The sequence below is a fragment of the Grampus griseus genome (assembly GCF_964374135.1).
Source record: "Grampus griseus genome assembly, chromosome: 16".
Classification (NCBI taxonomy): domain Eukaryota; kingdom Metazoa; phylum Chordata; class Mammalia; order Artiodactyla; family Delphinidae; genus Grampus; species Grampus griseus.
The window spans coordinates 53,713,196-53,725,696 of record NC_139010.1 but is presented as its reverse complement, the minus strand read 5'-3'; the positions used below and the strand labels follow the sequence as shown (position 1 = coordinate 53,725,696).

The following is a 12,501-nucleotide window of genomic DNA, read 5'->3' as shown; positions in this document are numbered from 1 at the left end:
ACTGGATTACCCTCAGTAGACTAATTATGCTTATTGGGTGAAAGGATAAGAGGCTAGAAGAGCCATGCTGAGTTTGAAGAATGGTACATGTGAAACACACAGAGAATCAGTCTCACCCCCCTAGTCAGAGCCAAGTGTGATACTCACAGAGCTAAAGCCAGAACTGGAAAGACGGTGACACCTATGGGTAAGATAAAAAGACTGGTGACCATTGGCAGCCCTACATGGGCAGATCAGCCAGAAAATTAGAGCTGTCAAACAGTAGAATTCTGTGCCAGCAGGAGGGAGCCAAATGAGGTTTGTAATCCGGAAAACTGTTCATACCATTCCTGGTGAGACTGCTCAGGGGGAAGGACCCTGCGCTAGGCATCATTTTGAAGAGGAAGTGAATGCTCAACTCTACCATAGTAACCACAGTTCAATACTTAAGTGTTTTTGTCCTCCTTTGGGGTCTACAAGTCCTTCTATGACACTTATTTGTAACATGGGTTGGGGCAAGTAATATTTTTCTATTTAATAATTGAAGCAAATGAGGAAAACAGGCTCAAGAACACTAAGTGGAAGGGCCTGGCTGGAAAGTGATTACACCACACCCAGATCTTCAGACAGCTAATCCAGTGTTTTATCCATTCTTCCAAGGTGGACTAGTATGGGTGGGAGAAGCTGGAGACAGTGGAAGAAACAGAAGCTCAGCTGAGCCGTTGGAGACTAAGAGGCTTTAGAGAGCAAAGAAGAGAGGGCAAAGAAAGCAGGCGAAACACAAAGGAAGGGATCTCTTGGCAAATGTGGGAGTTGGTGGGGAGACTGACCCGAGTATCAAATTTGTATTGGGACACAAGAAATCAAGTTGGAAAAGTAGGAATAGGGTTAGATGAATAATTTGGATGTGATGTGGTACATAAGAAGGCATTGCTATGGCTACATGAGAACCAGAGTAACAATGAAAGCAGGGCCTTAGGAAGATTAGTCTGGCAGTGGAACAAGGATCTGAGTGGAACAAAGAGTCTAGAAGCAGATAACCAGGATACTGTTGTGGTGATTCAGGTGTGAGGTGATAAGTCTCGGACTAAGACGGCAGCAGTGGAAAGGTGAGGAAAGAAGAATTCACAAGACAATAAGAAGACAGACACTCCATGACTTAGTAACAGATTAGCTATAGGAACAAAAGCTGCTCCAAGCTCTGAGGAGCTAGAAAAATAAAGGCCTCACTGGAACATAAGATTAGGACCTTTATTTCTGAGACATTAGATTTGATGTAACAGTATCAGAGAGACAGATAAATAATTTGAAACTTATTACATCATAACTGAATGGCCAGAGGTCAATCTCTTTAAGAAGTACATTTTGAAGCACATGGATGAAAAAAGAAATAAGGTATATTAGCTAGCACATATGCTATAATCATAAAAACCAAAATATAGTTTTCTTTCATATTAATTTTATTAGCAATTATAAAATAAAACCAGTTTATGAAAATAGTTCCCTTTTCAAGATATAGGAACTACAGTCTTTGCAAAATATACGCACCCATAATTGTTACAATACATATCCTTGTATATACCCTGGACATTATAAAAGTATTTAAGAGTCACACCCTGTAAAAGTTGGGAGAAGAAACATTTTCTCCAACTTTGGTCATATATTGTGACATTCAAGCACTTAAACCACACTGTTGAAATAAAACATGTCTCTAGTGTACAGGCCCAAAGGCATTTAACTTTCAAGGTCCCATAGGTTCTTTTATTGTGCAAGGTAAAGAACCAGGAGAGGGTTCCCTGAGAGTTCATTTACCTTATGTAGCTCAAGCAGTGGTTTACTTTCCGTACTTAATCATGGAACTAAAGGAGGGATCTTGGGCAGGTCCCCTCCCTAGCATCCCTAAACATGGAGCATGTCTCCTACAAGAGGACTCTAACCCTTGAGCCCTAAGACACTCTAATTCTATAATTATCTAACATACTTGCAAAATGATGCTTTTGCAACTCTAAACTCTAATATTGCAGATTAGGCTAAAGTTATAAAGATAGTGTGACTTTCCTAAATAGACCATTTAGGATTTATCTGGTGGGAAGCACTTGGGAAGATCAGCAAGCCAAAAATTTCCTCTTGGAACTACTGGAAAAGATCCTTTTCTCACCAAGGCATAAACCTCAGAAGCCCCAGTTCTTTCTTACTTCGGAAGAATTGTGATGAAACAGTGGGAAAGAGCCTATAATCTTTCAAATCTGTAGGCTTAAGATAAGAGCTCTGACACAGTAAGAGCTGGAGACCATTATAGCCTCACCAGTAAAGGGTTCACTGTGACAAAGAGCCATTTGCGTGTACTCTCTACTTCCTGATTAACCTCCCAAGGTTTCCTAAATATTACATTCTGTCTTTAACTGCAGAATACTGGCCTGATGAAGTTCCAGACATAAAATGTGTTTGAATTCATGATGTTAGTATCATGGTGCAGCACTGACACTTAATATCATACTGATATACTAGAATTTAACAGTGATTTTGTTTTCCTATTGAAGAAACTACAAAAATCAATCGACCATGGATTCACAGGTCTTTACATTTACTATATAACATGAAGCATTATTATATATAACTCCATAAGGGAAAAAGACTACAAAAATAAGTTTACTAGGATTACTGTATTTTAAAAAGTAATTTTAAAAAAATATACTCCAAAGTCCCCTAAGTATTTGGTTTAGAAGGTAAGAGAGGTATCTTAATAGGGTGAACCATAAGGAACTATGGTTTTTGTAAGTTAAAAAGGTAAAATCTCATCAATTTCTTATGGTTCAACCTAATAAAGCCCTGAGAAAATTTTATTTGGCATCACACCATAAATTCAAGGAGAATTTATAGAAAATCACATTTCTAGTATAGGGAAAACACTTCAGGATGGAAATGTGCACACTGGCCATGCCAAGATTTCTTTCTTATGATTTTTAAACACCTTAACTTAGAAAGTTAAGAAAAATTTAGTGCAGTTTCAAAAAAAAACAGAGGACAATTAGACTTACAGAATGTAGCTACAGATGATAATGCCACTAAAACAGAACACTATTAGCCAAATTTGGTGATTTAAAGATTTTTTTTTTAAGTTTATGTATGAAATTTCAGCATTAGAGTGAAAAGGCACAAATATGCGTTAAAAGAATGACAATAATTTATAAAAGCCTTGAAAATAAGGCTAATTCATTTGTTTTATTTATACCATTAAGTAGGCACCTACTCCAGCTTTGGCCTCCTAAATGGGATTACATTTCAAATGAATTCTCAACACAACACTAATTATACAGCAGCATTATTATCAATAAGTTTCTTAGCCTCTACACTGCTAAAAGAGAATCTAAAATTTCTTCCCACCTATATCCCATCAGTACCAAAAATACACTTTTAAAAATTACATATATTTATACTTGAGTCATAAAAAATTGTGCAGTTTTTCTTCAACTAATGATGTGTTCTCTTACCAAATGCCACCCCAACAACCAAAGCCAAAACCAAAACCAAAAAATAACTGACACACAAAAATTAATAATTGCTACACCCAACTGACTGGCTATCCTCAACTAATTAAAGACATACCATATTCAAAAATGGTACCTTAACTATGAAATGTATATAGTCAGTGAAGTAAATGCAGATTTTCCAGGTGTGTATGCGGGTGGTATGTCTCAACTGGGTGATGGTGTACACATTTCAGCAATGATGCTTTATTTGGAGCTCTGGTACCATTTACGAACGGCCGCTCCAATGCTACTGGCTACTACGCATAAGGAGCCACCCACTGTCCACCACGACGGCACATCATGAAAGAAAATAATCTGAAAGATAAAAGCGAAGACCACATCCATAGTCTTCATTAATGCTACTAGTCCTGCTTTTTCTATTTGAATGGCTTTTGCGAGAAACATCTGACCTCCCAAACCAAACAGCCCAATTAGTATGAGAAATAGCCTGTCCAACCCACAGTGCGGCAGACTCCACTCTCCTAATATAGAAAGGGCAACGATGCACTCGGTAAGGCCAGCTACTACATAATACCAAATGCTCAACATGTAGTCCACAGATGTCCCTATTTTCCTTAGGATAACTAAAGTCACGGCAGCAAACACAGCGTGTACAAGTGCTGCGAAAGCACCTTTCAGGTGAACTGAATAGTCTTTATCCGTCTCCACGACTTCGGAACCAAACAAAAATGGCGGCCTCACGATAAGGATCACTCCGGTGATTGTGAATGCAGTGAAGACAGCGTCCCAAGGGCTATACTTTTCCTTGAGAAATATGCAAGCAATTATAGATGTAAACACTGGACAGCTAAATGAGATAACCGTGGCGTCAGCGAGGGATGTTGACTGGTAGGCGTAGTATAAAAGGATCATGGCACTAGAACCAAGGACTCCTCTGAGAAGGAGGAAGATTCGTTGACCTTTGGGGCCTATAAACCCAGTTCTGTAAATTCAAAGGAAGGAATGCATATTAAATGAACTCGGTATTTGTTTTCAAATTACATTTTTAAATTAAGCATTATCTTAAAAGTCCTAACTATCAGAAAACAAGGCAATAGTAAATTAATTATGTCTACAACTATTATACACCTTTTAGAAAGTGTTTCCTAAATATAGCTAATGACATTAAAGTGTTCACAGTAGAATCAAAAATAGCACAAGAGAAATACATAAATAGTATAAGTCAGCAAATATAGATATTATTTTCCCTAGGTATAGGTACATGCCTGCAAAAAAGACAAAAAGGAAAATATACTGAAATGTTCATCATGGTTATACCTTAATAGGTGGACTCATAGGTAATTTTCCTTTCTATTTATTTTCCCCAAATTTTCTATAATGAAAAGTGTTATTTTTATAATAAATACAATTTCATTATTTAGCTGCCCTGTATAAGAAAACTTGGGAATGCGAGTGTGCATTCTCAATCTTAGTGAGTTTTTCTGTTACAGCTGAAAGCAATGCTAAAATTTATTTCAGGCATTGAATATGAGACAACTTCTCATTGTTCTCCTTAGGAAAAGAGTTAAAATACGCTGGAAAAGAAACTGTAGCATTCGGATAAATATAAGAACTGCTGCTCAAATGCTTTACACTTAAATATTTACGAAGCAGAGTGCTGTGTAAGTTCCTGGCTAGGTGCGGCTCACTGGTCTGTGCCAGAGCTGGCCTTTGTAGAGCAGCGTCTAGGCTTGACATAGGGAGCCCTTGGTCTCTGGAGTTAGAAATGAAAGTGTGGTCACCTTTGGTCCATACTTTGAAAAGCTGAGAGTTTTTCATGATAGTGAAACATAAAATGGGTCAAAACAGATTAGTGCCAACAACTTAAGAAAATTCTTCTAAGTGCCTTCCTGCCAATACCTTTACTCCAAAATGGAGAGAATGATTGTGTTAGCATCAGTGGTCTGTTGCCACCTTTAGACATTTCTGAAGTCTTACCTACCATCGTTTCCTAAAATATTGTGACTTGTCCACACCTACACGGGAATTTCTGACAATATTTCTGATCTTAGAGGATTTTCACCTTTTTCACCAAAGACTTGGGATAAGGAGTGAAACTATTCTAAGTAAATCTGCACTGAGTTATAGATACAAAGAGACTTTGGTAGCAAGTGACTGAAGCTTTTAATCTGGAGTTTAAGCATCTTTACCCAAAAAGAAAAAGAGCCAGACAGCCACCAGGAACCCAACAGGCGCTCCTCCCAGGCGTCTAAGTACACGGGGGTCTGTAGAGGTTACAACAGTGTGGGGGAGGTATAATTTTCACCTGGGGAGGGTGTGTGTATGGGGTCCATGTAGAAGGGGAAGGGAGGCTGGGCGGGGAGAGAAGAGTAAGGATGGGGACTACAGTTTTCGTACAGGGTAGAGGACAAAGGATATCATTCCCTCCAGTTTACAGATGAGGACACTGAACAAGAAAAGAGCTAAAGAGGCCTTTCTCAAGATCCACTTTCCCCTTTCCCATGGCACCCTAGTGGGAAGACCTAAATATTATTACTGTAACCTTCTGTCTGCCCTGGTAGGAGAGCAGCCTGTTCTACTTAAAGAAACCTCTGACACTAGGAGACACTACTGTTTCCTCCTGTTTACTTTTTTCTTCCAAATACTAGTTACGCCAAAGGAAAGAGGGAGGGTGGTACAAGATGGGGGGAATTGTACAAGGAAAGCTTTGTTCTCAAAATAGGGGGTGGTAAATAACTGAATCTCTTTCCCCTCCTTTGTTTGGGCATGTGGTTGGTGCTTATGAGAGCATCTTCTGTGGGTGGATCCTTGTGACTTTTCATTAATCTGAGCCAAAGGGTGTAGGGACTGGTAAAGCTATGAGAGGGATAAAGCAGAGTCTGTAGAGTAGATAATTTAAGCAGGTCAAAAGATTTACAAACATTTATTAATACCTTCTACTTTGCAGGTAAGAAATACTTACTTTCTGTATATTAAGCAAGGGATAATGATTAGCATTTGGAACACACATCGGAATGCACTAATTTCTACAGCGTGGATGTCTTGCACTTTTTTAACAAATAAAGAGCCCACTGAGAAGAGGAACGCAGACAATAATGTGTAAAACAAGCCAAGTCCAGGACAGGGTGCTTTCTTCTCAGCTTCTGAAAAAGATTAAATTCTGGTTAGTCCTTGCTTCCAAGGGTATGTTTAATCACTTTTACTTAGAAATTGAGAAAAATGGAACAATATTAATAGCTAACAGCCTACAAAAATTACCTCCTAAGCATATCCGTTCTCTGGATCTGAACCATTTTCCCCACGAAGAATAAAGAACCATAGACAAAGGGCAACAATTTAAACCTACCTTTTTAGAATGCAGTTCACCCTACAAAATGGATCTCTTTGTCTCACTGAAGACTCATCCCTCACTCCTAAAGTCAAAAGGAAGTAAAAAGCTTGCCAAGATGGTGAAAGAAATCTTTAAGAAATGCTTATCAAGATGGCTAGAGAAAAATGCTTCCAAGTGATATTTTATATCATCTCATTGGTGAACTCGGCTTTATGTAGAAAGTGTTCTTTTCTGGAAAACAGGTCCTAACTGTGTGATATGGCTACTTCTTGATTAGCTGACTTCCCCCACAAGCCTGTAAGCTCCTCCAGGGCTAAGATCTCAGCTGCCCTGTTCAGGCCTGGCCCATGGAAGACCCTGAATAAATAATTGCTGAAGGAAATAATATAAGAAAATTTTGTGGAAAGATGTAGGGTCTAACACCACAGGCAAAAGCATAATCTGAGAAGGCTCTCTGTTTAGTTATTTTGAACAGTTAAGGAGATCTTAAAGTTTTCACGGTTTACGACTTATCTTCCATTTAGAACATAAACTCTTTGAGGCTAGGGGCTAGGTTATCTATCCCTCTGACTTAGTACTTAAAAGTGCTTAAAAATTTAAAAAAACAAAAAACAGTACTGCCATCTGATTCTTGGTTTGATCTGAACCAGGAAACTTCTGCTTTCTCCAGGGCATCAAGTATTCAATCCATTAATGACAGTCTGTAGGAGCAGCCACTGCCTCTGTCTTAAACAGCTGCCTAAGACAGGAGTAGAACCTGCTTTCAGTCTCACCCCCATCATTCAGAGGACAGCAAAATGCAACAGGGTAAGCAGAGAACTTAAAAAGATAGGCCACACACTGAGGAATATTTTTTTTTTCTTTTTTGAAACGAACACAAAAACAAGGACAGAATAGGAAGGAAACACAGTACTGGCCCTTGTTAGTTAAGAGCATAGCAGAGGTGAAGGATGTGTAGGCACATGCAATTTGTAGTAAAACAAGGATTATCATTCCAATCTAGGAATTTACAATGGGTTACTCAGCCATAAAACAGTATTGCACAAAGTTTGTTTGTTTTAATGCCCTTTTCTGATAAACACAAACACCAGGTAATACATTTCAACATCCTCATGTTAATTAGATACCTTTGCCCACAAGTGACAAACAGTTTGCAAAGTGGGACCAAACTCTGATGATGCACAATCTTCCTGGGGGTACACTTCAGCCTTTGTAGTAAAAGATGCCATTCTGGTCAGTGGTCTCCACCTTTTCCTGTTCTAGGTGTACTGCTGAAGAGAATGACTTGGAGCTAGCAGTCATCACGTAATAGGTTATCCATTATAAGTACCCGAATCCTCCACGTCGTGTTCTATATCTATGTGCTCAGATACTGTAGGAACCAAACTGCACATACCCACTCAGCCCATGAGAAGGAAGCTTTAGAAGACTTCCAAGTTAAGCACCACAAAATACATGTATTGGCTCTGGTCAGCCTTAGAGGTCAGTTTCTGAAATTTCAGAATGCAGGTCCAAATAAAATAGTTTTCTTTCTATAAATTTATTTATTTTTTATTTTTGGCTGTGTTGAGTCTTCATTGCTGTGTGCGGGCTTTCTCTAGTTGCGGTGAGCAGGGGCTACTCTGCGTTGCGGTGTGCAGGCTTCTCATTGCGGTGGCTTCTCTTGTTGCGGAGCACAGGGTCTAGGCACATGGGCTTCAGTAGTTGTGGCTCGCGGGCTCTAGAGAGCAGGCTCAGTAGTTGTGGTGCACGGGCTAGGTTGCTCTGCAGCAGGTGGGATCTTCCCGGACCAGGGCTCGAACCTGTGTCCCCTGCATGGGCAGGCGTATTCTTAACCACTGTGCCACCAGGGAAGCCCCAAAATAGTTTTTCTTAAAAGAAACCCAATCCTTACATAGAACCTACACCCTCAGAAAGAACAGAATAGGAAGATCGAGGACAGAAAACATCTCCCTGGTCTATATTTCAAGGATCTTCTCCAACCTAAACTTTTAAAATTTTCTCCAGGAATATTTTAACTTAACATGATATTTTAACTCTTTTAAAACTTTAAGTTACAAGGTCTAGTTTAACTTGATTATTTGATATAAGACTGAGGACTGGTTCTCTCAGGCAGACCGCAGTCTCTTACAGAATAGTAATTTCAATTCTCTCTGTCAAAGGAGATGGACAAGAGAGTAGCATAATCCAAAGAGGCATCTGCCTATGTAATATGCTTCCATGACCATATTCCACTGAAAACATATCTAATAATTTGGCAACTCTAAATAATTCAAGTTAAGTAAGTGGCCACAGTGCGATTTCCTGAGTCAGAAGAAAACTGAAAAGTTGCTCACTTTCTCTATCCTCTGCTTTAAACTGGTGATTCACTACCCAGGTTGGGAATTAGAATCAACTGAGGAACTTTTAAAACTTCAATGCCAGCCCTACCCTAGACCCACTGAAATAGGACCGCGGTCACTGTAAAAAGCTCTACTGGTTTCAGGGCCACTGCTACCCTAAGGAACTCACTCCTTCCAGGGGGATGTGAGGCACAGACTTAAGACAACTTCTTTTCCTTGCTTCAGTCTAAGACCCACACTGTCCCTCAAGAAAATAAACAGATGTCTTAGGATAGCTGTGTGCTGTCTGGGAAGGTTATCCAAGAATGTAAGAAAAATGGGTAACAGTTTCAACCTGAACTTGAAAATGAACTTTCTTGAGATAACCAGTTGGGTTAAGAAGCTAAAATGATACTGTCACAAAGTTCAATGACCACAGTACGGGGGGGGTGGGGGGGTGTTAAAGTGTTTCTATGGCAATCCCATTTTTGGAATATTATCTGGTCACTTTATCTAAGTCTTATTATTAGCAACTTTCTTTGAAATTAAAAGACCCCTCAAGATTCTTAGGTGGAACTGCTTACGTAGGTTTTGCCACCTTCTGCCTGAAGTATGCCTCTTTGGTTCACAAACAGGGGAATCATTTAAAAGTTTGCAAGGACTAACTCAGCAGTCCATCGTAACAACATTCAGCCATAGGATGCTAAGATGAGAAACTGACTTCTTCAAAGCTGCACGTCTGGTCAGCTCAGCTGAAGGTAACCCTTACATAAATGATCAGAAACCTGATCATTTCTCTTAGCATTAAGGACAAAAATGCAGCAAGAACCATCTCCCTGGGGTTTGTCTCCACAAAATGTGTGAATTTTCTGACTCTCAAGAAGTGCAGACAGAAAGCGGGATCGGCTAAGAGACATAGAAATCCCAGGTCACACTTAAGGGAGGTGATCCAGAGGATGAGGTGGTGCAGACTGTGTAATTTTGTCTTGAAAGGACATCTGCCTATTTCTCTTTTCTTTGAGGAAGCTGCTCCAGGTGGGTGGTGGAGTTTAAGGAGGAATGTGCTTGGGGCTAGGAGAAAGGGCTCTGGGCTGGGTCGCTAGCAAACTGGGATCCTATCCCTGGTGCTGCCCGGACCTGTGAAGTGTCTCATCCACACATGCTAGATCTTCGAAAAAACAAAACAAAACAAAAAAACCCTCCCAAAGCCCTCACCTTCCCAGGCCTCAATTTCATCATTTGTGAAAGGAAGACATTGAACAAGATAAAGGCTTTCTCACACGAGGTCCCTGGCTTTGGAGGCGGGTCCGTGAACCTCTTACCCGTGTTTGTAAGATTGTGCCTCTGTCTCATTTTGCATCAGTTGCTACAAATTCCTTGTAACTCAAAAAGGTTAAGAACCAGTAGTAGTCCCACTCAACTCTGCCTTCCCAAGATTCTAAAACTCTGAGACAAACGTTTTTCTAGACCCGATGCTTTTCAACTTCCTCTTCAAGCAACACCGTTTACATTGAGATCAGTTTTCTTGCTTAGCTTCCTCCCAACCTCGGCCAGCTGCGGGATGGCCTTTCTCCCTGACTCCCAATCTCGGGCAGGGCGCACCGAATGGCAATCTGACTCCATGATCCTGCCCGTAACACTTTAATCACTTTAATTATAAGAACAGTTTCAGAATCCCAAATGGGTTCCAAAACAATCAGAAACTTTCTCCGCTCTTCCCGCCGATGGGGGCGCGGGGGGCTTCTGCTTTACAGCCCGCACCCCCCCCCCCCCGCCCCCAGGTGACAGCACGAGGGTGTTCACGAGCTCCGAGCAGGGTGGGAAGGGGGGGGGCGCGGTCCACACGGGGCCCCCGGCCGGCGGCTGCGGGGACCCCCACCGCTGGCGCCCGCCCGGTCCCCCACGGGCGAGACCCGCACCAGGGTCCATGCGCCGCACTCACCCTGCTCCGCGCGCGAGCCGCACGGCAAGGAAGGACACTGCCAGCACCCACCGGGGCCGGGCGTCTCCGCTACCTCGGTGGCCGCCGACTCTTGCCTGGAGCCCGGGGGCGGGATGTCCACCAGCGGCAGCCCGGACTCCAGCCGCTTGGCGGCCCCAGTGTCGTCCACGGGCCGCATCGCCCAGCCGGCGATCTCCCCGCGGCCACCGCGGCGTCTGGCGCCGGCAGCCGCGGCTCCACTGCTCCGCTCTTCCGGCCCGCGGAGGTGGCGGTGCGGCGCATGCGCGTGCGGCCCTTTCGCCTCCCCACCCCCTCCACGGGGAACCGCGCTCGTCCTCTCCTACCCTCTCACCTTCAGGTCCCCGAGGGGAGGGCCGGTCGCCTCCCAGGTCAGCTGCGGTGCCCGGGCCTGGCCCCAAGGCGTCCACCCCTCTGCTGCAGTCTGGCTAGACTGGCGAGCGTCTTGGAATCATCCTTCCCAGGGCACACTAGACCTCTTTCTGTCATTGCGAAAGGAGGCAGGGACCCCCGCGGGTCGTGTAATCTTCTCTTAGGGCGGCCAGTCGGGAGGTTAGGGGAGTGTGCATTTATTTCTCCGTGTGGCGCCGCATTCAGCACCTCTAGGACACCCTGAAGACCTTGCCAAGCACTGTGCCTGTCTTTGAAGGATCGTGGGTTTTACCTCTGTTTTCTGTCGTTGCCACTTATCCAAGGAGAGTAGAATTTTACTGGTTTTAGGTTTTAAAAAAAAAAAAGATTAGCACGTAACCATACGGGATATGTATCTATAAGACTGGGGCAGAACCCATTTATATGTTTTTTGTAACTGTAGGCATTCATTATTGATCTTTATTGTCTGTATTTCTGTCTGCCCATCTCTTTTCCTTCCTCATTTACTTCGTCCTCCCTCCCTCCCTCCCTCCCTCCCTTCCTGTTGTCAACCAAGTCATCCTAATTCGGTTAGAAATAAAATTCCAATAACCTGATATAACTGCACCTGGTAAAATCAAAGATTTATGTCATTTGGCCCTAGGATTCACTAATACCCTCTTTATGTTTACGTAATTCTTTTTTCATCTCTTTGTTTGCTTCAAATGTGAAAAGAGAGTCTCTGGGCAAGGATGAACCTGTCTAAACTGTTCTAGGTCCAAGTTCAAGCAGGTTACTAAACAAGACAATGAGGTTTGCTTTTACTTAGATATTTGCACAAAGGGATCCACAGCTGAACAATATTGGACTTGAAATCAGGAGTCCTGGGTTTTGGCTCTGATTCTGTCACGGAGTGCGTGACCTCGTACAATCACCACCGTGCTACCTGAAGCCAGCCTTGGTTACTTCATTTAATTGACAGAGATAAAGTATTTCCCTTCCTACTTTGCAGAGTTGTTGTGCAACTAAAGTGCAATGATGTGGGCAACAGCACCGAGTCACCCGAAA

The 12,501-nt window shown here is 42.3% G+C and overlaps 1 protein-coding gene across 1 annotated transcript; it reads right to left on the bottom strand.

Annotated features, from left to right (window-relative positions):
* Positions 1-3,191: 3,191 nt before the first annotated feature.
* SLC35G1 (solute carrier family 35 member G1) lies at positions 3,192-10,745 on the bottom strand (the record flags this gene model as incomplete). Its single annotated transcript, XM_082672958.1, has 3 exons — positions 3,192-4,452; positions 6,433-6,613; positions 10,625-10,745. The coding sequence occupies 3 exons, from the start codon at positions 10,743-10,745 to the stop codon at positions 3,714-3,716; spliced, it is 1,041 nt and encodes a 346-aa protein (XP_082529084.1). The 3' UTR covers positions 3,192-3,713.
* Positions 10,746-12,501: the final 1,756 nt, after the last annotated feature.